At 45.4% G+C, this 25,965-nt stretch overlaps 1 protein-coding gene across 2 annotated transcripts in view; it reads left to right on the top strand.

Annotated features, from left to right (window-relative positions):
* Positions 1-25,965, top strand: part of MDGA2 (MAM domain containing glycosylphosphatidylinositol anchor 2) — a 1,135,272-nt gene that overhangs the window by 755,344 nt on the left and 353,963 nt on the right. For both annotated transcript variants that reach the window (XM_063947538.1, XM_063947537.1), the window contains exon 7: positions 4,449-4,778. In XM_063947538.1, coding sequence (XP_063803608.1) covers positions 4,449-4,778 — 330 coding nt within the window. The remainder of the gene's footprint in view (positions 1-4,448; positions 4,779-25,965) is intronic.

The following is a 25,965-nucleotide window of genomic DNA, read 5'->3' as shown; positions in this document are numbered from 1 at the left end:
GACCGCTCATACTTATTTTTTTTATTTTTTTTATCTAAGCTACTGCTTCTAAATAAATGTATTTTCAAAGAGGTGTACAGCGTACGTGTTATGTGTTGATGAAATACAATGTCACACTTCACTGGTTACATGCATCTGAATATGAGCAGACCGGGGAAAGGGAAAACTGTAGCGTGTTCTCAATTTCACCCGAGACTGGTCAGTGCATATTACAATGACTGAGACATGAGTATGTGCGCAGATGATGAATTCTCTTCCAGAATGGAATGGAAATGAATTCAAACTATTACAACATTTGCTGTGCAGTTCATGTATAGACAGAAAGTGACACCAGTGTTTTCATCAATATCATTCCAATTTTTCTCTTCTGAATATAAATGTTTCTATCAGATGGAGTAATAGGAAAAAAACTGAATATTTTTGTACAAGAGACAGAATTAATATAATCACATTCTATTTTTAGGTTGTAGTCTCAGCTGGGAAATGTTCTTGGCTTTAATCTCCAGTGGAAATATGGTTGTATTGAAAACTAATTTAATTTCAGCAGTTTAGCCCAAATAAAAAAAAAGCATGAAGACATTCCAAACCAAGAAATATTGTCCAAAATCTGTTCATTAATTTAGAACACACAGTCCAATAATGGCCAATTTGATTGTTTGCACTAAAATTGTAGTAGCTTTTAAACTTTGTACCTGTATTAATTCAAGGCCTGGAAAAAGATGATGAACCCTGTCTGAAAAATAAATAGCAGTAAACTAAATCCATACTTTGTGGCATTACACCATCGTGCTTTGGTTATAAGTTATATGTAAGTTTTGGGTTCTATTTAAAGCATTTGGAGTTCATTTATTCTTTTATTATATTTAAAATTCATTAGTCTGCTTGTTTGTCTGGTTATGCATTCAGACACCCATGCACCGATTGGAATGAAACCAATGCAAAGTGGTCCAGTTGGATCCTGGCCATGTTTTAGTGGGGTTGGGGTCTTATCGTACCTCATGGCAGAATGCGCTGGGCAGAACTTTGACCCAGGGAATCTGTTCTGGGCCTTCCACTGGATGGATTTGGAAGAAAACATCACAGAGTGGTAACATTGTATTCCAGAAGACATACTAGGGTGTTGGGGGCCTTGTCGAACCCCTGCCATTGGTGTACGCTGGGCAGAACTATGACCCAGGGAGCCTGTTCTGGGCCTTCCACTGTGTGGATTTGGATGAACACTAAAATGAACTGTAATAACTGACAGAAATAACCATAACTCAATGACCGGAAATAACTGACTGATATAACCATGAATTAACAAACGAAAATAACTGATAATCTCTGTACAGTATGTTCTATTTGAGTACTAAGTAGCACAAACAGCTTGTAACGTACTCTGCTCTAAAGGCTACAGCGGCAAGTGTTATCTTTATAAGTATAATGGGAGCGGGGGGAGCACACACCGCTGCAGTGGGTGCAGGTAGCGAGCAGCAGGAGAATAAATGCATGTGCATGGCTTCAATCCAGGGTGTAGGGGGATCCTGGGGGCAGCCCCGTATCTCAGAGAGTGCTGGGCATGCCCCCACAGTTATATTAACGAGGGTTGCCACAAGGCCCCGACCCTTTTCCTGAGGCTCTGCCCTCAGCATGCGCAGTCCCTCTTCCCCGCACAGAAAAGTTGGGCGGTATGTCTAAATAAAACTTGATTCATAATTAGGCACAGTGGTGATCATTGTTGTCTCTCAGCACTGTGGTAAAGGGACCCATTCTATCCTGTGCTCTATCTGTGTGGAGCTTTATGTTCTACCTGTGCTCGTGTGGGTTTCCTCTGGGTGCACTGGCTTCTTTCCGCAAAAAACAAATACGGTAATTAACTTTTGACAAAAATGGTCCCTCATGTGGAATTTTGTATGCACTCTCCAATAGGGCAGGAACAGATTCAATATTCTATGTACAGCTCTGCATAGTATGATTGGCACTATATAAGTAAAACTGATAAAGGCATGAAGATTTTTGTCAAAGTTGGAAACTTGGGATGTGGGACAGATGTTCACAAAAATAAGGCTGTGTCAAGTGTCGGACTGGGGCAAGTAGGGCCCACCGGGGGAATGCAGTGGTAGGGGCCCATGTTAGGGGTGTGGTCAGTCTGCAGTGGGGGTGTGGCCTGCCACCTCATTGGTTTGACTAATCATTAGAGAGCGCAACATCTGGGCCCCTTCATAAATATATAAAGTAAATTAATCTGCTGCATGCATGATAATGTACCAGAGTAATGACAGATTAATAACAAACAGAAATGCACTGTAGAAAATACACCATAGTACAGTATAAGGTAACATATGTATGATGTATAATTCAAGTGCACAGTATGAAACAGGATCCTTAGAGCAGGAGGTGGGGCCCCAGGCAGTGGGGCCCACCGGTGGTTTCCCCTGTGGGCCAGTCCAAGCCTGGCTGTGTCAGAAACGTATAAAATATTTCCTGATTATGTAGAACTCCAATCACTTTCAAGAAAGGGTGCATTTAGGGGTAAATTTACGAAGTATCGATTCTTTAGGGGTTTTATAAACAAGGGGTTTTAAAGATATACAGCTTTTACCAAAAGACGGTTCGACCTCCTAAACAGATACTTCCGTCATTCTCCATTGGTTTTTTAATCCCCTATCCCACCACAAAACCGATGAAAAACAACACCTACTCAACAGGCTTTAAAAGCCGGAACAGATCATTAGGATCTGTGCTTGTATTATGTTAAAAAATATGAAAAAAATTAAAAATAGCTAAATAAATGGCATGGGGGCCAAATGATAATCAGCACAAGGCCTCTAAGCCTAGGCTGGTATCGAGGGAAGGGGGGTAGCATAGGATTCAATCTATTTTTCAAACCAGTTCCAAGCTGAACCAGCAGAGAGACATGCAGCGTGGGGTCCCTTGGCCATAACATCAACCACACTTAGGCCCTCATTCCGAGTTGATCGCTAGCTGCTTTTGGTCGCAGGGCGGCGATTAGGTGAAAAAACGGCATTTCTGCGCATGCGTACGGGCCGCAGTACACACGCGTGAAGTACTTTCACACAAAACTATGCAGTTTTACACAAGGTCTAGCGAGTAGGTTTTGAGCTGCTCAGAAACTGCATGAAAATTTTTACGAGCAGTTCTACTAACCTTTCGTTCGCACTTCTGCTAAGCTAAGATACACTTCCAGAGGGCGGCGGCCTAGCGTGTGCAATGCTGCTAAAAGCAGCTAGCGAGCGATCAACTCGGAATGAGGACCTTAGACTGGTCAGCCCAGAGCATACATCCCTAGGGAAGTAGGGACGCACTTAGTTTGCATGGGTTTTGCAGCAGTTCGAAACTGGCCCTTGGTAAATCCGGTGTTTCTACTCCAGTATTCCCATTCAATGTTTATTTCTATGCTAAACTGAGGTTTCTCGGGGGCAGCCCGTCATTTGAGTTTTAGTAAATTTACAGATCGCAAAACCACCATGAGCGCATGATCAATCTGATCTAAGATATAACTTTCCTCTTATTACCCCTAAAAAGTTTTACCTTGCGCTTTTCTCTACCGCATCTACTAAAGTTAGATTTTTAAGTTGTTCCTCCTTTAATTAAAAGTTAAACCCACTGTTAATTACATTTAAATTGCATGGAGTGTATTATTTTCAAAATAAGCATCAGTCTAGCTTTAATAAAGCAATTTTGCAAGCCTGCTTATTAAACATTGGAATTAATAAATTATGCAAGTGAATACTGAGCTTGTGCACTTCGGTAGAATCTAAAAATACTATTTGCATCTGGCAAGAAAAGAAACTATTGTTTATAATAATGGTCATTAAAATGTGAAATGTTTACAAAAAACATAAAAGTACAGTGATATATTCCCTTACTGTATGAACACCATTGGAGCAATTACATTAAGTAATATGCAAGGTCAGCATTTACTGAGCACCATTTCCTAAATGATTCTAAACTCTGTTTAAACTGCTGTTGCCTTAAAGGGACTACGGAATTAAAAATGTACAGGCTTTTGCATTTGTTTGCATTGGGAATATGATCTTATTGGGTCTTACGTTATACACATAGTGTAATAGCACATTTTTGCTATTAACCATAGCAACCAATCAGAAATCAGCCTTTTTTTTTCTAAACTCAGCATCAAATATAGCAGCCCTGATCTGATAGGTTGTTACCAGTGGCAGCTCCAGAGGTGGGTCTGCAACGCAGTTCAAAATTCAAATAGAGGAGCAACACCAACTGCCAAAGAGTCAGTTTGGGATGACAGTTGGTGGCAGTTAGTGAGGCTCCCCTATTTGAATTTTGGACTGTGCTGCAGCCCCACCTCTGGAGCCACCATTGGTTGTTACTGTTTGCAACTTTATGTTATTATATAGGTCATTATATAGCCTTTATTTAACCTTACTTAGGAAAATATTAATTTGCTTTGTTCTTAATATTTCTTTTTTTAGCTTTAAAAAAAGGTCGTTATTGGATAACTCCGGATCCCTACCACAAGGATGACAACATTCAGATTGGGCGAGAGGTGAAAATATCCTGCCAAGTGGAAGCTGTTCCTTCGGAAGAGCTTACATTCAGTTGGTTTAAAAATGGGAGGCCATTGCGGAGTTCTGAACGAATGGTCATCACTCAGACAGACCCTGATGTCTCGCCGGGCACCACAAACTTGGATATAATTGACTTAAAGTTTACGGACTTTGGGACCTACACTTGTGTCGCTTCTCTTAAAGGTGGAGGCGTGCCAGACATCAGCAACGATGTCAACATATCCAGCAGCACAGGTAGGCAGTTTTATTTTCAATTCAAATTATTCAAATGTATCTATTTCCAACTGCTGTAAAACTAAATAAAATGACCAGCTGATTGGAAAAGTTGATGTGCACTTGACATACAAGTTACTTTTTATGCAAGTGACACAATTAACAAATGTAAAGGAGGTAAAAGTAAAGTTTGATATTGCATATATTTCTTCTAATTGTTAATCAGTGACTAGGGATCCTGAACAGGCTTTTACAAAAATATGGTACTGTGCATTAAACAACATCTGAATGAATATCTGCATAAACATAGCTTATTTAGTATAATACAGTTACATCTTTGTTATATTAGGATTTGTGGTACACAGTTTTTTCACATGGTGATGTGTTTTATGCTCATGGTGATATTGGTGCAAAGTTTGTGCGCTACTCACAAGTTTCACAGAGTTGCACTATAATGTATTATTTATATTTTTTGGATGGCATGGAAATGAGATCAACGCCCTATTAAGGATAAATGGAGGAAAAAGTCCCTTTCTTTAGCAGCACTTAATATTATTTTTGGTCCAAGTATAATACCCCTTCTTTTCACAGTATATTATGCACACAAATTCTTTTTTTTGTGTGTGTGGCTTGATATACTGAAAGATGTAGTAAAAAGACATCTAAAACATTGATACAACTGTAGCACATGTGGGTGTTGTTCAAATCAATGGCGTGCCGCCCAAACATCGGTGTATATATATATATATATATATATATATATATATACTGTATACACACAACGTATTCTTATATTCTTATATCTGGCACTCCTCACCCTCCTTCCTTTAAATGGCCCAGTGCCTTCCAGTTTGATCGTAATGTAGCGGCACTCACAGGTACAAACCACTTGAAGTACATATGCATAACTTCTACGTTTCGGATTTATTCCAAAAAAACATCATCAGGAATACATAATACAAAATGTTCTCACCTTAAATAGTTTCTAACACCCAGTGCATTGGAGCCAGAGCGTGCAAATTCAGACCTCCTCTGATGTCATCTGCGGTAGACAAAAAGCCTCTACATCAACAGCAGCGTCAGTCTGAGAGAAAGTGTAACCATCACCATGGAAACAGATAAAACCGAATACCTGGTTAAGTTCTCCCGCAATCAGAAAATATGAACCATTACATTAATAAATCGTAGATCAAAATGAAACGGTGAATGCAATGATACATTTTTAACATTACTGATACATCATAAAAAACAGTTAAATGTTAGATATTCATTCAAACCATTAGGTTACAATATGTGTCCAATTTGTTTCTCTTTGTAAAAGGAGTTTATCACGATCTCCCCCTCTAGGACTTTACTGTAATTGATCTATAATTTTATATCTACGCTGTGCTAGAGTAGTCCCGACCGCTGGCTAGTTCCCCCACTTGGGAGGTGGACCACACCACCACCTGAGGGGGTATAGAACCCTGTGGAGGCCAAAGGTCGCCACCAGGCCCGAAGCGTGTTTAGTAGTGCAGCGAGCACGCTTCGGATCCTGGCTGTCGGGATCCCAGCTGTTGGGTTCCCGGCGTCGGTCTTCTGACCACCGGGATCCCGAATGCTAGGATCTCATACTGATCCCGTGCTAGACTGTGTCCGCTTTTTTTAAAGTGCTTAGCTACTGGTTGATCTATTGTTTTGCCCATTAAAGCCTGATGCTTGAAAATGCATATGGAATTACCCACATAAAATTTGTCACAAGGGCAATGTATATAGAATCTCCTATATAATTTCCCAGATCTGTCACTCTGTGACTGTGTGGATAACGCTGGGCGTGGCTAGGAGCTCTCATTGGGTTAGCATCAGGTCTATCACACCCAGTCCACAGCTGATTGGGTGAGAAACACCCACCTGCACTGGTTACATTCAATGGGAGGCTCTGCGCTTTGGCTGCTGTGTGTTCCCAGAGCAGGATTAACAATGGGGCTGATTGAGCTGCAGCTCCAGGGCTACACCCCAAAATAGGCCCACTGCATCTGCAGCAACATACCTTCCAACAATTTTCACATAAAAATCGCTACAAATTTGAAAAGGGGGCGTGGTCATGAGTACAGTGTCGTGGCCACGCCCCTTTTCCTATACTTTGAATGGAAGTTTGGAGAACCAAAAATGGGTACAGACCATAAAAAAAGGTACTGTACCTGCCAAAAAGGTACAGCTGGAGGGTATGCCACTGCACCTGCAGCAAGTCTCTGCGCTGTAGATAGGGGGAAAAAAACCTTTTACTGCAGCGTCCTATGCAGAGTTGCCTACCCTCCCTCATTCTGCAGGAGACTCCCTGAAATAGTAGCAATCTCCCTGACTTCCTGAATAGACCAGCAATCTCCCTGATTTTACCTTACCCCCATTATATAGCTGTTACATTCTTGGGGAAAACATAAATTAGAGATATATACATTCAAATGGGATCATCATCGCCATTTCCCTGTATTGGTTATAAGTAGTGATGAGCGGGTTCGGATCCTCGGGATCCGAACCCGCCCGAACTTCACCTTTTTTTTGAACGGATCCAAGCAACTCGGATCCTCCCGCCTTTCTCTGTTAACCCGAGCGCGCCCGAACGTCATCATCCCGCGGTCGGATTCTCGCGAGATTCGTATTCTATATAAGGAGCCGCGCGTCCCCGACATTTTTCACTCGTGCATTGGAGATGATCGTGAGAGGACGTGGCTGGCGTGCTCTCAGTTTCTATGTTCAGTGGGCTGCAAATATCTGTGCTCAGTGTGCTGCAAATATCTGTGCTCAGTGTGAAGCAAATATCTGTGCTCAGTGTGCTGCAAATGCAAATATCTACGTTCTCTGCCTGAAAAACGCTCCATATCTGTGCTCAGTGTGCTGCAAATATATGTGCTCAGTGTGCTAATTGCTTTATTGTGGGGACTGGGGACCAGCAGTATTATATAGTAGGAGGACAGTGCAGAGTTTTGCTGAGCAGTGACCACCAGTATTATACGTTCTCTGCCTGAAAAACGCTCCATATCTGTGCTGCATTGTAGTACAGGTTGAGTATCCCATATCCAAATATTCCGAAATACGGAATATTCCGAAATACGGACTTTTTTTGAGTGAGAGTGAGATAGTGAAACCTTTGTTTTTTGATGGCTCAATGTACACAAACTTTGTTCAATACACAAAGTTATTAAAAATATTCTATTAAATGGCCTTCAGGCTGTGTGAATAAGGTGTATATGAAACATAAATGAATTGTGTGAATGTAGACACACTTTGTTTAATGCACAAAGTTATAAAAAATATTGGCTAAAATTACCTTCCGGCTGTGTGTATAAGGTGTATATGAAACATAAATGCATTCTGTGCTTAGATTTACGTCCCATCACCATGATATCTCATTATGGTATGCAATTATTCCAAAATACGGAAAAATCCGATATCCAAAATACCTCTGGTCCCAAGCATTTTGGATAAGGGATACTCAACCTGTATATAGTAGGAGGACAGTGCAGAATTTTGCTGACCACCAGTATTACTATATATATAGCAGTACGGTACAGTAGTCCACTGCTCTACCTCCGTGTCGTCAAGTATACTATCCCATCCATACCTGTGGTGCATTTCAGTTTTGCACAGTTTGCCGACCACCAGTATATAATATATAGCAGTACGGTACAGTAGGCCACTGCTCTACCTACCTCTGTGTCATCAAGTATACTATCCATCCATCCCTGTGGTGCATTTAAGTGGTGCGGTGTATATATAGTAGGAGGACAGAGCATCATTTTGCTGACCGCCAGTATATAATATATAGCAGTACGGTACAGTAGGCCACTGCTCTACCTACCTCTGTGTCGTCAAGTATACTATCCATCCATCCCTGTGGTGCATTTAAGTGGTGCGGTGTATATATAGTAAGAGGACAGTGCATAATTTTGCTGACCACCAGTATATAATATATAGCAGTACGGTACAGTAGGCCACTGCTCTACCTACCTCTGTGTCGTCAAGTATACTATCCATCCATACCTGTGGTGCATTTAAGTTTTTGTGCGCAGTATATATAGTAGTAGGCCATTGCTATTGATATATTACTGCCATATAATTCCACACATTAAAAAATGGAGAACAAAAATGTGGAGGGTAAAATAGGGAAAGATCAAGATCCACTTCCACCTCGTGCTGAAGCTGCTGCCACTAGTCATGGCCGAGACGATGAAATGCCATCAATGTTGTCTGCAAAGGCCGATGCCCAGTGTCATAGTAGAGAGCATGTAAAATCCAAAAAAATAAAGCTCAGTAAAATGACCCAAAAATCTAAATCAAAATCGTCTGAGGAGAAGCGTAAACTTGCCAATGTGCCATTTACGACATGGAGTGGCAAGGAACGGCTGAGGGCCTGGCCTATGTTCATGACTAGTGGTTCAGCTTCACATGAGGATGGAAGCACTCATCCTCCTGCTAGAAAACTTAAAGGAGTTAAGATGGCAAAAGCACAGCAAAGAACTGTGCATTCTTCTAAATCACAAATCCCCAAGGAGAGTCCAATTGTGTCGGTTGCGATGCCTGACCTTCCCAACACTGGACAGGAAGAAGTGGTGCCTTCCACCATTTGCACGCCCCCTGCAAGTGCTGGAAGTAGCACCCGCAGCCCAGTTCCTGATAGTCAAATTGAAGATGTCACTGTTGAAGTACACCAGGATGAGGATATGGGTGTTGCTGGCGCTGGGGAGGAAATTGACAAGGAGGATTCTGATGGTGAGGTGGTTTGTTTAAGTCAGGCACCCGGGGAGACACCTGTTGTCCATGGGACGAATATGGCCATTGACATACCTGGTCAAAATACGAAAAAAAATCACCTCTTCGGTGAGGAATTATTTCAATAGAAATGCAGACAACTGGTGTCAAGTCGTGTGTTGCCTTTGTCAAGCTGTAATAAGTAGGGGTAAGGACGTTAACCACCTAGGAACATCCTCCCTTATACGTCACCTGGAGCGCATTCATCACAAGTCATTGACAAGTTCAAAAACTTTGGGCGACAGCGGAAGCAGTCCACTGCCAACTAAATCCCTTCCTCTTGTAACCAAGCTCCTGCAAACCACACCACCAACTCCCTCAGTGTCAATTTCCTCCTTAGACAGGAAAGCCAATAGTCCTGCAGGCCATATCACTGGCAAGTCTGACGAGTCCTCTCCTGCCTGGAATTCCTCCGATGCATCCTTGAGTGTAACGCCTACTGCTGCTGGCGCTGCTTTTGTTGCTGCTGGGAGTCGATCGTCATCCCAGAGGGAAAGTCGGAAGACCACTTGTACTACTTCCAGTAAGCAATTGACTGTCCAACAGTCCTTTGCGAGGAAGATGAAATATCACAGCAGTCATCCTGCTGCAAAGCGGATAACTCAGGCCTTAGCAGCCTGGGTGGTGAGAAACGTGTTTCCGGTATCCACCGTTAATTCACAGGGAACTAGAGAATTGATTGAGGTACTGTGTCCCCGGTACCAAATACCATCTAAGTTCCATTTCTCTAGGCAGGCAATACCGAAAATGTACACAGACGTCAGAAAAAAAGTCACCAGTGTCCTAAAAAATGCAGTTGTACCCAATGTCCACTTAACCACGGACATGTGGACAAGTGGACCAGGGCAGACTCAGGACTATATGACTGTGACAGTCCACTGGGTAGATGTATTGCCTCCCGCAGCAAGAACAGCAGCGGCGGCACCAGTAGCAGCATCTCGCAAACGCCAACTCGTTCCTAGGCAGGCTACGCTTTGTATCACCGCTTTCCAAAAAAGGCACACAGCTGACAACCTCTTACGGAAACTGAGGAAGATCATCGCAGAATGGCTTACCCCAATTGGACTTTCCTGGGGATTTGTGACATCGGACAACGCCACCAATATTGTGTGTGCATTACATCTGGGCAAATTCCAGCACGTCCCATGTTTTGCACATACATTGAATTTGGTGGTGCAGAATTATTTAAAAAACAACAGGGGCGTGCAAGAGATGCTGTCGGTGGCCCGAAGAATTGCGGGCCACTTTCGGCATTCAGCCACCGCGTACCGAAGACTGGAGCACCAGCAAACACTTCTGAACCTGCCCTGCCATCATCTGAAGCAAGAGGTGGTAACAAGGTGGAATTCAACCCTCTATATGCTTCAGAGGATGGAGGAGCAGCAAAAGGCCATTCAAGCCTATACAGCTACCTACGATATAGGCAAAGGAGGGGGAATGCACCTGACTCAAGCGCAGTGGAGAATGATTTCAACGTTGTGCAAGGTTCTGCAACCCTTTGAACTTGCCACACGTGAAGTCAGTTCAGACACTGCCAGCCTGAGTCAGGTCATTCCCCTCATCAGTCTTTTGCAGAAGAAGCTGGAGAGATTGAAGGAGGAGCTAAAACACAGCGATTCCGCTAGGCATGTGGGACTAGTGGATGGAGCCCTTAATTCGCTTAACCAGGATTCACGGGTGGTCAATCTGTTGAAATCAGAGCACTACATTTTGGCCACCATGCTTGATCCTAGATTTAAAACCGACGTTGTATCTCTCTTCCCGGCAGACACAAGTCTGCAGAGGTTCAAAGACCTGCTGGTGAGAAAATTGTCAAGTCAAGCGGAACGTGACCCGTCAACAGCTCCTCCTTCACATTCTCCCGCAACTGGGGGTGCGAGGAAAAGGCTAAGAATTCCGAGACCACCCGCTGGCGGTGATGCAGGGCAGTCTGGAGCGACTGCTGACATCTGGTCTGGACTGAAGGACCTGTCAACGATTACTGACATGTCATCTACTGTCACTGCAGATGATTCTGTCACCAATGAAAGAATGGTGGAGGATTATATGAGTGATCGCATCCAAGTAGGCACGTCAGACAGTCCGTACATATACTGGCAGGAAAAAGAGGCAATTTGGAGTCCCTTGCACAAACTGGCTTTATTTTACCTAAGTTGCCCCCCCCTCCAGTGTGTACTCCGAAAGAGTGTTTAGTGCAGCCGCTCACCTTGTCAGCAATCGGCGTATGAGGTTACTTCCAGAAAATGTGGAGAAGATGATGTTCATCAAAATGAATTATAATCAATTCCTCCGTGGAGACATTCACCAGCAATTGCCTCCAGAAAGTACACAGGGACCTGAGATGGTGGATTCCAGTTAGGACGAATTAATAATCTGTGAGGAGGGGGATGTACACAGTGAAAGGGGTGCGGAATCGGAGGATGATGATGAGGAGGACATCTTGCCTCTGTAGAGCAAGTTTGTGCAAGGAGAGATTGATTGCTTCTTTTTTGGTGGGGGCCCAAACCAACCAGTCATTTCAGTCACAGTTGTGTGGCAGACCCTGTCGCTGAAATGATGGGTTTGTTAAAGTGTGCATGTCCTGTTTATACAACATAAGGGTGGGTGGGAGGGCCCAAGGACAATTCCATCTTGCACCTCTTTTTTCTTTAATTTTTCTATGCATCATGTGCTGTTTGGGGACTATTTTTTGAAGTGCCATCCTGTCTGACACTGCAGTGCCACTCCTAGATGGGCCAGGTGTTTGTGTCGGCCACTTGGGTCGCTTAGCTTAGTCACACAGCTACCTCATCGCGCCTCTTTTTTTCTTTGCATCATGTGCTGTTTGGGGACTATTTTTTTAATCTGCCATCCTGTCTGACACTGCAGTGCCACTCCTAGATGGGCCAGGTGTTTGTGTCGGCCACTTGGGTAGCTTAGCTTAGTCATCCAGCGACCTCGGTGCAAATTTTAGGACTAAAAATAATATTGTGAGGTGTTCAGTGTTCAGAATAGACTGAAAATGAGTGTAAGTTATGGTTATTGAGGTTAATAATACTATGGGATCAAAATGACCCCCAAATTCTATGATTTAAGCTGTTTTTGAGGGTTTTTTGTAAAAAAACACCCGAATCCAAAACACACCCGAATCCGACAAAAAATTTTCAGGGAGGTTTTGCCAAAACGCGTCCGAATCCAAAACACGGCCGCGGAACCGAATCCAAAACCAAAACACAAAACCCGAAAAATTTCCGGTGCACATCACTAGTTATAAGGCACAATGATCCCTCTGGCTACATTAATTTTAAATAAGGTTTCTCATGGTCACTTACAGTATATGTGTATACAGTATACTAACTTTGAGGCTCATTTACGTTTTGATGTACTGTCATTTTCATGACACGCCTCTCATATTCAGCAGTACATGTCCGCGCTTAAAGGTGTTAATTTCACAATCTCCCTGAAATGCTTTCTCCTGCTGCCAGTCCGTCTCCCCACTACCTAGCCGCGGCACAGGTGGAAACAAAAGCTGCTGTGGCCACTGGCATAGATGTGTATGAAAGCAGCGCAATGGAAAGCTGTCATAGTCCTCCCTGCGCTGCATATTCTTTGAGCCCCGGAGCCTCCTCTGCCCGTGATTTCACAAAAGTGCCTTCCCGCTACAGCCGCGTCCAGATCCACAGAGGCCCGGGCTGCCGGCCTAAGAGTCCCGAGATGGCTAATGTAACGGATAGAGTGGTATCGCAGAGGGTAATATCTGGACGCTGAATCAATGTAAAAGGTGACAATGCTGCACAGTGCAGTGGGTGTGCAGTGTCACTGACACTGCACAGCACTCTAACATTTTACATTGATTCAGCGAGTCAGTCAGTTTTACCAGCCAGTCACTATTGTTAGCGCCGGTGCCCCAACGTGTCACATTACAGGCATGTAGACGCACTAAATAAACTACAGCTCCCAGCAGCCCTTAGCACAGGAGCATTCCAGCACTAAGGGCTGCCGGGAGCTGTAGTTTATTGAGTGCATCTTCTTCCCTGTATTGTGGCGCGTTAGGACACCGGCGCTAACAATAGTGACTGACTGCTTGGCTGCTGTGCGAGTCTCCAGGAGAGCCACTGCCAAAGGGAGGACAGCAGCTTAGCTACTTCCAGGAGGAGAAGCAGGAGAAACATTACCCGCCCCTTCCCCACTCGCAGTACTTTCGGGCCACATCCGCGGCACCCCCGCGGTGGGTCCTGGTGAAAAAGTGTAGTTGTTCGCTCACTAGCTGCTTTTAGCAGCATTGCACACGCTATGCCGCCGCCCTCTGGGAGTGTATCTTCGCTTAGCAGAATTGCGAACGAAAGAGTAGCAGAATTGCGAATAAATAATTCTTGGCAGTTTCTGAGTAGCTCGAGACTTACTCCTACACTGCGATCAGCTCAGCCCATTTCGTTCCAGGTTTGACGTCACAAACATGCCCTGCGTTCGGCCAGACACTCACCCGTTTCTCCAGACACTCCTGCGTTTTATCCTGGCACGCCTGCGTTTTTCCGCACACTCCCAGAAAACGGTCAGTTTCCGCCCAGAAACACCCACTTCCTGTCAATCACACTCCGATCACTTCAACGATGAAAATTCTTTGTACGGACGTGAGTAAATCTACTAAGTTTTGTGCTAAATTACTTAGCGCATGCGCACTGCGTACCATGCGCATGCGCATTTTTGCCTTAATCGCTCCGTTGCGAAAATCGGCAACGAGCGAACAACTCGGAATGACCCCCAATGTGTATAAGGATTCCTCTAAACCAGGATATGGGAAGGTGAGTGTTATGCCATACGGAATCACCCTAGTGATAATGCAATAACTCTTGCTTACATGTACGCTTACATTCACACAAGGATTTCCACCCCTGGAAAGGTTTTTTGGTACGTCTCACTCAAACTGGTGGCATCCACTCTTAATTTATTCCAATACAATTGATGCTAACATAGGTGCTCATACAGTATGTATCTGATATACTTGTTAATGTAGCGATATCTTTTTCAAGGCCCCCTCCACAATCCTCTCTGGTGCTTGATTCATGCAAGGGTGCAGGGTTCCAGCAGCGGCAGCAGCAAGCTGGCATGGATGTCCAAACAGCCAAATTGAGCAAGAAAATTAACAGGAAGAGGCCGTTTGTGTTTGGCAAATGACCATTTTCAGGGAGTGTCCGGAAAAACGCAGGCGGGAACGAGCTTTTTCAGTGTAAAAACGAGCTTTTTGCTGTGCAAGTGTGCAATCGCACACTTGCACAGCAAAAATACACTCCCCCTGTCGGCGGCGACCATCTGAAAGCAAGACAGCAAAAATCGCTGCCTAGCGATCAGATTTGAATGACCCCCAAGGTTTTCTGTTTCTTTAACTTATAGTTGAGGTCTCACTGTCCTTTAAAATGTATCTACTGAGACTTAGAAGATAAAAATTTGCCATCTTATTTATTTTCTATTCCTCTGGATGTGGAAGCTATTACTTCAGCATTATTTTGACACGAGAACTGCTTCTTGTAAATCATATCTGGGTTTTCATTAAAGATCGCATTGCTAGAGGGATATTTATTCAGCTTTTTCTGTAACTGTGAAACAGAGTTCAATCAGTAGTATCAAATTAAAGACACACATCCCATCAGAGCAGGCGATTGCTTCTCTCAGTTACAAAGTGATTTTTGCATTCTGGCTTTCTACCATCAATGTTCTATACACGTTGTTAGTTATGTTAGCCATTAGATGCTGGAAAGGAAATATAACAGGTTATTTGAGCTATAAATCAATATGTGATCCATTGACTTACTCAGCCTTAAGCACTCTTTTGCCTGGTATTCAGCAAATGTCTCACATTACTCTGAGCTCCCAATTTTAATACCACAAGTACCAGCTCACAAATGGGGTTGACTTCTTAAGGGGATTTTTTCATGTGTTAGTTTACACGTTAGTTGATTGCAGTATGATGACCCTCATGCCTCGATCTAAGACATTGTGATTTATTTTATTACTTTTTCACACGGAATGTTGTTGGAAAAGTGTTTTGGCTGAGGACAACAGGAGGTCATAGCCTTCTTGTACAATTTGTCACCTTTGCTAAAAATGTTTCCCTGTAGCATTATACTGCACCTCCTCTTGGGAGGAGTAACTTTGAACAATGGACAGTGCCATAATGGGGACTTTCCACTTTCTGATAACTTGGATTTATTAGCTTGTATATGGATTCTTGTAACTTTTTTTTGACAATTGTTACTTTTTATTTGTAGCACCCTTCTGTGCTTTTCAGCCCTGTCTTTATAACATTAAACTACAGTAAGTTTATTTTTTATTGCCCTGGGATATAATGCAAAGCTATATTCGATGAAGAGAGTGCAGCAGAGTAACTGAAGCATCACACAATGAAGCAAGACCTACACCTCTATAACCCCCCTTATGTCCCATAATCTCCAATTTACCATGATCTCTAAACTCATGTCTCTGCACTACTGTCATACTCACTTTGACCCAATCTCAACATACCTGTAAACCCCTCATGTCCCTGCACCTACTCACATATACCCATCTTAATTCCATGCAACCCCATCTCATAGTACGCGAGTGACATCTACTTGTTCCTGTCCCCACTGCATGCTATGCCTTTGTGACCTCCAAGGGGATAGGTGTCTTCCAAAGGTTTGCCTGACCAGCGGGATCCCGGCAGCCGTCATCTTGATTGCCTCCCCATGTAAGTGCTCTATCTCCTCCATCATGGTGACTTACTGGAGAGCCATGCTCTACAGCTGGTGTAGACTGAAGGGGAAGAGGGACGTTAGACTTTATATATTAGTAATATTTGAGGAAACCAGAGCACCTTTAGCAAACCCATAATATAATGTGGAGAACATCCAAATTACACCCAGAGAGTTCCCTGGTCTCAGTCAATACTATGGTGCCACACGTACAAGATAGAGATGTTAGCCCTTCCCCCAAACTTTGTTTATCCTATTACAGATGGATAAAAATGTTACTGACTTTATAATGACTGTCAGAAAGCTTAATGACGGCTGGCAGTGGCAACCATTTTGCTGTGTTCTTGAACCATCCTAACATATAGGATGATGACAGTGCGTAACTAAACATTTTAGCGCTGTGTGCAAGAAACAGCATCGGCGCCTCCCCCCATATTTAAAAGAGGGCCAGTGCGCACCGTAGGCACGCAAAAAAATATAGGGGCATGGCTTCATGCGGACACAAAATATTACCAATTAAAATTACACAGCACAGTAGTCTCTATTATTCAAATTACGCCTCACAGTAGTCTCTATTATTCAAATTACGCCGCACAGTAGCGCTACTTACACACATTACACCAGGAAGAGGCCCTTTTACACATTATGCTAGGTAGAGCCCATGTCACACATTACACCAGGTAGACCCCTGTCACACATTAAACCAGGTAGGGCCACCTTTTACACATTATAGCAGGTAGAGTCCACCTTTTTACACATTATAGCAGCAGAGCCCCCTTTTCACTCATTACAGCAGCAGATCCCCATTCTTACACATTACGGCAGGCAGAGTCCCATTCTTACACATTATGGCAGCAGTCCCTCTTTTTATACATTACGGCAGCAGAGTCCCCTTTTTACACATTACGGCAGCAAATTCACCTTTTTTGCACATTACAGCAGCAGAGTCCCCCTTTTTACACATTATGACAGGCAGAGTCCCCTTTTTAAACATTATGTCAGCAGTCCCCCTTTTTACACATTACGGCGGCAGTCCCCCTTTTTACACATTACGGCGGCAGTGTTCCTTTATTACACATTACAGCAGCATAGTCCCCTTATTACACGTTATGGCAGCAGAACCCCCTTTTTAAACATTACAGCGGCAGAGCCCCCTTTTTAAACATTACAGCGGCAGAGTCCCCTTAGAACACATTACAGCAGCAGAGTCCCCTTATTACACATTATGGTAGCAGAGTCCCCTTTTTAAACATTATGGTGGCAGAGTCTCCTTATTACTCATTACAGCAGCAGAGTCCCCCATTTTACACATTACGGCAGCATTTTCTCCTTTTTACACAATATGGCAGCAGAGTACGAAGGGGACCAACATATATAGACCAACAGAGGTGGCACTTTTAGGGACTTAGAAATCATGAGAGACAGCAGAAACAGCAGTCAGATCCCACCCCCACCCCCCAATCCGCCAGCCTAGCTACCTGTTTTTGCGGGGAGTTGTAGCTCGCTTCCCTCCGGGGATCAGACACCATGATCTCTCATCCCCGGCGGCTGCTGCAGGTTGAGGAGGAGCCAGGGGTGGCGAGGGGCGGGGAGGAGAATATCCCCCCCTGCTCTTCTCATGCAGAATAATCTTCTTTATGCTGGCCGGCGGGAGTAAGTGTGTGCCATAGCGGCCGTGCGGGTGTGCTGCCAGTTGGTGCGCTCTCAGTGCATTTGCGCTGTGGGCAAGGCACCATCGGCACACACCTAGTTACAGTCCTGAATGATAATTACTTGCCTTCCGCTAATGAATCTCTATTTTGACATTTCTTTTTCAAACGTCCAAATTTAATTTCAGAGCAAAAAAGAACTGATTCCATTTTGTGAAATTCTAGCATTTTAAAGTTACTTATTTCAGGTGTTCCCACTATTAAAAGACCTTAAATTGTCTTAGTCTAAATATAGACATCTGGCAAATAATACCTTACCTCTGCTCGGTAATTGTGTAGCACAAGAAAAAGAGTACATGCATTGTAGAGCCCAATATAGTAAGATATAATGTATATCATTGTGAAATTGCCCAAATCACCTTAAAGGACTCAACAAAAATGTTAATACTGTAAATGATAAGAGTATACATGCGTGCTCCTTTATGCTACAGTTTGAAGTCCTCGCTCATAGGTATAGATGCATAGTGCATAGGGGCTTCATTCCGAGTTGATCGCTCGCTAGCAACTTTTTGCAGCGCTGCGATCAGATAGTCGCAGCCTATGGGGGAGTGTATTTTCGCTTTGCACGTGTGCGAATGCTTTTGCAGCCGACGGCACAAAAAAGTTTTTTGCAGTTTCTGAGTAGCTCTGGACTTACTCAGCCGCTGCGATCACTTCAGTCTTTTTGGTCCCGGAATTGACGTCAGATACCCGCCCTGCAAACGCTTGGACACGCTTGCGTTTTTTCAAACTCTCCCAGAAAACGGTCAGTTGACACCAACAAACGCCCTCTTTCTGTCAATCACCTTGCGATCGGCTGTGCAAATGAATTCTTCGTTAAATCCATCACCCAGCAACAATCCGCTTTGTACCCGTACAACGTGCTTGTGCATTGCGGTGCATACGCATGCGCAGTTTTGCCGAGATTTAACCTGATCGCAGCGCTGCAAAAAGTTGCTAGCGAGTGATCAACTCATAATGACCCCCAAAGTCCTGATACGTACATAGGGTTTGTTTCTTGCTTTTGCATGTACAGATGCAGCCGCACTCATCTATAGTGGTTTCATCGCGAACATGCACTCCCGGACTGACTAGGTGATCTGGCGCCTAGCAGCGCTATAGGAGTGCACTGAGACGCTCCCATTACAGCGAATGAGGTGCGTACGCATCAGGCGGGCACACTTCGGCACAGATGGAGCCACAATTAGCGCGGCTCAACCTGTAGTCCACAAATGTTAGACAGCTGTTTTTTTACACTGCTCTTTAGATTTAAATTTGAATGGGATGCTGTCAAAATGGCAGCTGTCGGGATCCCGGCATTCGGAATGTCAGCACCAGAATCCCGACAGCCATCAGAATGCCGATGCCAGAATCCCGACAGGGTCAGGAGAACGATGCTGGAATCCTGGCAGCTGGCATTCCGACAGCCGGCATCCCGACAGCCGGCATCCTAACCCTAAGTATAAAAGGCGGGTTAGGCCCGTGGGTTTAGGTTTAGGGGCCACCCGGGTGTTAGGGTTAGGCTGCAGGGGGGGGGGGGGGGTTAGGCACCACTGGGTGGAGGTTAGGTTTTGGTACTAAGGGGGGGAAGGTAAGAGGTTAGGCTACAGAGAAGGGCGGGTTAGGTTTAAGCCTGGTGGGGGGGGGGGTTATGGTCAGGCACTAAGGGGGAAGTTAGGGTTAGGCTGCGGAAAGGGAGGGTAAAGGTTAGGGGGCAGGCAGTGGTGGATTTAAGGGTCAGGCTGCCCGCACGCCCCAATGAAGCATAACTGCAAAGTCACTCTTGTGTCTCTCCAGCCCACTTCTGTTTCTCTAGCAGTGGAATAACTAGGGTTGATTGCACCCGGGACACATAAAAAAACACGGCAGTTACTGCAGTGACAAGAGATCGGCTTCAACAGGGGAGGAGCTGGGTAACAGAAGCATCACCTGTTACCAGAGGGATAGTTTGGTATTAGCAGCAATAAGGTCTATGCCAGGATCTCATCTGTGGGTGGGGAAGGAAGGTGGTTAGGTAGTAACAGCAGCAGGGCCTAGGCCAGGGTCAAATCTATAGGTGTGGTGGGTTCTAGTTAGGTAATAGCAGCACGGTCACATCTATGGGTGGGATGGGTGCTAGTTAGGTGGTAGAAGCAGCAGCAGGGTCACATCTATGGGTAAATGGGAGTGGGGGGTGTACTTGGGTAGTGACAGCAGCAGGGTCAAGCTATAGTCATATCTATGAACTAGATAGTAAGACACTCCTGTGACATCCCCTCTGCTTTCCACCCCCCACACACACACACACACACACACTCCACCCCCAGACCCACCCAGAGGACTTCAGCTGAAAATACCGATATCCACTCGTGGTGCGGGCGGAAAGAATCCGGGAATTGGCAGGGATTAGTCAGAAGGACTCACCGACTGTTAAGGTGAGTCCTGTGCAGACTGCAAGAGAGCGGAGCTGGCTCTCTTGTCCGAGAGAGAGCAGCTTGCTGAGCGGGAGGCGGCACTCATGTGGAGTGAGGCACTGGCGGCAGCCAGAAGACACAGCTCAGAAGCAGCTGAGTAAATGGAGACAAGGGCTGTGTTGTGTGCAGGCGCGCACAGAAAGGAAGCTGCTCGTCTTACCGGGTCTCTGGTGGCAATTGTAGTGAGTCTTTTTAGTGGGGTATCACACACCTGTGGATTGGATGGTACTCCCTGAGCGGCTGCGTGTGGGAAGGAACAGTCACTTGCCATTGATAGTGATCAGATAGGTAACAGTGGCCATAAGGAAGGAAACCTGGCATTCCACGCTGTGGAGACACCAAACTCCTGCCCCCCGACCTCAACTCCCTCCCCCCCTATCAGGGTAACTGCTGGTCCTTGCTGCCATTGGTGCCTCAGCAGCTGACTTTCTTGCTGCTGTTTCACTATTAAGGATCAAAGGATCTGATTCAGAGGAATGGGGCCTGCTTGGCGTGCCCTCCCAGCAGGTGGCGCCCATAGGCACGTGCTTCACATGCTTAGTGGGCAATCCGCCACTGGGGTAGGGGAGAGGGAGGAACAGTCTTACCCCCCTCCCTGGCATCCTGTCAACTGGGACATCATACTGAATCCGTTTGAACAAACCCCACCCAAATCTAAATCTCTGCATGTTACATCTGCCCCACCTGCAGTGCAAAATGGTTTTTCCCAGTTGCTTGCTTTTTGCTTTACTTGCAAACATGAATCAGACCCATAGTACTGATGAGAAAATGAGTAAGTTGAGCACCATACAAAATTCAATATTGATTACAGACTGTGGCCGTAATCTCACTCTGTGTTTCTCAGGATAGACAATCTTACACTTGAATGTATTGTGTTCAACCTGTACTTATATCTCAAATGACAGGAAGTCCAGCGCATCCCATGCAATCAATGTCACACAACATCAAAAAATACTAAAACAATATTTACACAGCCACCCCGCACTATGGTGGTCATTCCGAGTTGTTGGCTCGTTGCCGATTTTCACTATGCTGCGATTTGTTGCTTAATGCGCATGTGCATGCACGCTGCGTGCATGCGCTAAGTTATTTAACTAAAAACATAGCAGTTTTGCTGTTGTTCGTGTGGCGCTTTTCAGTCGCACTGGTGATCGGTAAATGATTGACAGGAAAGGGGCGTTTCTGGGTGGTAACTGAGCATTTTCCGGGAGTGTGCTAAAAAATGCAGGCGTGTCAGAGAAAAACGCGGGAGTGTCTGGAGAAACGGAGGAGTGGCTGGCTGAACGCAGGGCATGTTTGTGACGTCAAACCAGGAACTAAGCGGACCGAGCTGATCGCAATCTAGGAGTAAGTCTGGAGCTACTCAGAAACTGCAAGAAAATATTTAGTAGCAGTTCTGCTAATCTTTAAATCGCTATTCTTCTAAGCTAAGATGCATTCCCAGAGGGCGGCGGCCTAGCATGTGCAATGCTCAGTGGCGTAACTAGAAATTTTTCTCCCCCAAGCCAAAAAATTCTTCGGCGCCCCCCCCCCCCATAATTGGCACTAGGAAAGGGACAAACATGTGCGCGCCGAAGGCGCGCGGCGCTAAAAAAGGGGCGTGGTTTTGTTTAAATGGGCGCGGCTTCGCATAAAGAGGCGTGGCATTGCAGGAATGGACTACCTTATACCCAAGTTTTGCAACCTGCACGCCCAGACGTTAGCCACCACAGGAAAGAAAAATAATCCTGATTCATGCCCCTTCCATTATTTGTCATTTTTCCTCCTTATAGTAATGCCCAGTATACATTATGCCACATACTGCAAAGGCCCTCAGACATTATGCCACACACAATAATGCACATGACACAATATGCACACACCGTAATGCCCCCGACACATTATGCCACACACCGTAATGTCTATGACACATTATGACAGGAATCGCAATGCCCGTTATACATTATGCTACACACTGCAATGCCCCTGATACATTATAGCACATACCACAATGCCCATGATATAGTATACCACACACCGCAATGTCCGTGATACATTATGACACACACCGCAATGTCCGTGATACATTATGACACACACTGCAATGAACCTGAGACATTATACCACATACCACAATGCCCATGATATAGTATACCACACACCGCAATGTCTGTGATACATTATGACACACACCACAATGCCCGTTATACATTATGCCACACTGCAATGACCCTGAGACATTATACCACATACCACAATGCCCGTGATATAGTATACAGACACCGTAATGCCTGACACATTATGCCACACACCGCAATGCCCATTATACATTATGCCACACACTGCAATGACCCTGAGACATTATACCACATACCACAATGCCCGTGATCTAGTATACCATACACCGTAATGCCTGTGACACATACCGCAATGCCCGTTATACCCTATGCCACACTGCAATGCCCCTGAGACATTATACCACATACCACAATGCCCGTGATATAGTTTGCCACACACCGTAATGCCTGTGACACATTCTGACACACACCGCAATGTCCGTGATACATTATGCCACACACCGTAATGCCCATTACACATTAAGTCCTACATTAAGGCTTCTAATTACTTTTAAATTACCTGCTCGTTGCCAGGGGTTTCATGCTCTTGGTTCCATGCACGGTGCCAGGGGTTTTCATGCTCAGGGTGTCATGCTCGTTGCCAGGTGTTTCATGCACTCGGTGTTCATGCACTGGGTGTCATGCTCATTGCTAGGGGGTAGTGCTTGTTGCTAGGGCTGTGCTCCCAGTGCCACATATGTCCTCAGTGCCAGATATTCCCCCACGGTGCCAGGTACTCACATGCCCCCAGTGCCAAATATAGCCTCTCCCCTCAGTGCCACATATGCCCCCAGTGTCAGATATTCCCCCACAATGCCAGGTGCTCACGTGCCCCCAGTGCCACATATAGCCCCCCATGTGCCAGGTACACATACAGTGCCATATATGCCCCCTCAGTGCCATATATGCCCCCTCAGTGCCTCCCCAGTGCCATATATGCCCCCTCAGTGCCCCCCAGTGCCATATATGCCCCCTCAGTACCCCCCAGTGCCATATATGCCCCCTCAGTGCCCCCCAGTGCCATATATGCCCCCTCAGTGCCCCACCAGTGCCATATATGCCCCCTCAGTGCCATATATGCCCCCTCAGTGCCTCCCCAGTGCCATATATGCCCCCTCAGTGCCCCCCAGTGCCATCTATGCCCCCTCAGTGCCCCCCAGTGCCATATATGCCCTCAGTGCCCCCCGCAGTGCCATATATGCCCCCTCAGTGCCATATATGACCCCTCTGTGCCCCCCCAGTGCCATATATGCCCCCTCAGTGCCCCAGTGCCATATATGCCCCCTCAGTGCCATAAATGCCCCTCAGTGCCATATATGCCCCCTCAGGCCATATATGCCCCCTCAGTGCCCCCCCCTGTTCCATATATGCCCCCTCAGTGCCCCCCCAGTGCCATATATGCATACCTCCCGCAGTGTCCCGCGATGGGGGGGGCAGTTGGGAGTCTCCTACAGTCACTGCTCTGCATAGCAGAGCAGTAGTGAATAGACGCTGTGCGCATGCGCACAGCGTCTATTCAGCGCAGACAGTGGGAGAGAGGGCATGCCAGCAGCTCACAGAGCGCTGGGCATGCCCCCTCAGTGACGAAACGGGGGCGTGGCCCGCGATCGCGGGTCCTCCGCGAAGCCACGCCCCCTTTTCATAGGACACGCCCCCCGACACGCCGGAGACTCAGAGGGACACAGGAGAGGCGCACGCTGTGCCCTCCGTGTCCCTACTTCACAGCGGGGGGCTAGTGACAACAGATTGACATGCGGACGTTCGTCCGCATGTCAATCTGCTCTAAATCAGTGGCGGCGCCCCCGCAGCCCCTCGCCCCCAAGCCACCGCGAGGGCTGCGGGGGCAGTAGTTACGCCACTGGCAATGCTGCTAAAAGCAGCTAGCGAGCGAACAACTCGGAATGAGGGCCTATGACAGATATGGCACAATACTACTGAGAGTTTTATATAGACTAACTGGACAATTTTAATGTGAAAGCAAAGACCTGTCTAAAATGATCACACTTGTGTTCAGAAAAAGACACAAAAAACAATTGTGTCCTCTAATTTGTAAAAAAATATATATTATTTTTTTACTATCAAAATGTAACCAAGAATAGAACACGGTAAAAGGAATTTGCATTCATTAAGCAGGTATAACACATCATTTCTGCATACAAAAGCACTTCCATTACTGACTTTTTGGCCATTTCTTTTTTTAAACTATTTGCTGCAAAACATCAGAATAGTGACAGTACGTAGCAGCGTGGCTTTGTGCCATCAGAGAACACGTAGACTGAAAATGACTGTTTTCAGTCTAAGATCTGGACCGTAAGATGCAATTTTCAGCAAATCAGAGATGTTGTCAGACCGATATTTGCGTTCCACCTTTCTGAGTGCACCCTTTGAGTTTTCGTTCTTGTTAGAGTTTTCCTAAGCCCTCATTTACATGCATTTGAACTTGTCTTCTATATAGCGATGATTGAAAGCTTGACGGAACATGGGAATATGATTGGTTCTTGGTAGGTTAAAATACTGTCGGCTTTTCAGCAAAGATGGAAGACTCCTGACAATTGTTTGACATCATTTTAGATGATGAGAAACTGGCCAAACACTGGAATATTCAATATCTCCTAGCATATGATTGATTTGTGACAACATCAAATGTACTGTTTAGAATGGCAGCCAGCAACAGGATAATTGGAAATATTCAGAGAGCACTGTTGTGTTCAGCATTTTTCATACAGACAAATACAATTACTCAACGTAAAAAGACCACTAAACCTAAAATACAAGTTAATCTTAAATGAAAAGGCATCTTGTAATAGTCACATATGAATTGCGGTAAAGTGGCTTAAAACTACCGTAATTTTACAGCAATTCAACGAATCCCTGATGTGAAGTAGGTTTTAGAAAATGGTAGGTGTTTATGCAATGCAGCTTTGCTCCACTTGGGTTTTTTTCTATATCTGCAATGGACTGGGATCTTTCAGACATAGAAAAACTGACCGTGCTTATCCTTCTGAGGGCAAGTTATCTTTCTAATCACATAGATACAACCAGGGCCAGCTCCAAGCCTACTAGTACCTTGAGTATAGACATTTGAAGTGCCCCACCACCTCAATGCACCTGCCAGAGGTGCACGAGCTCCTGGGAGAGTGGGCCTGGCCTTGCAACTTTATATTATGATATCAAACTATAAATATTTTTTTACAACCCCCTCCACAGACACAATTAGCAGCCTTAAGGCCCATACACATTAGACGATGTCGCTCTGTGAGCGACATCGTCTAACGTTTCCCCGTCCCGGGCCGGCCGGTCGGCGGCCGCCTGTACGCACTGAGCGATATGACAGCTCATAACGCTCAGTGACGTCACGCCGCCGCCAGCCCTGCATGAAGGTCGTGGACGACAGTCCACATCCTTCATGCATGCCCTACCGACAGCGACGATCGTTGCCGACCCGCGGGGCCGCGCATCGGTCGTCGCTGGCGGCA

The sequence above is a fragment of the Pseudophryne corroboree genome, chromosome 12 (genome assembly GCF_028390025.1).
Source record: "Pseudophryne corroboree isolate aPseCor3 chromosome 12, aPseCor3.hap2, whole genome shotgun sequence".
In the NCBI taxonomy this organism is placed as follows: domain Eukaryota; kingdom Metazoa; phylum Chordata; class Amphibia; order Anura; family Myobatrachidae; genus Pseudophryne; species Pseudophryne corroboree.
This window is presented reverse-complemented; position numbering and strand designations above follow the sequence as displayed.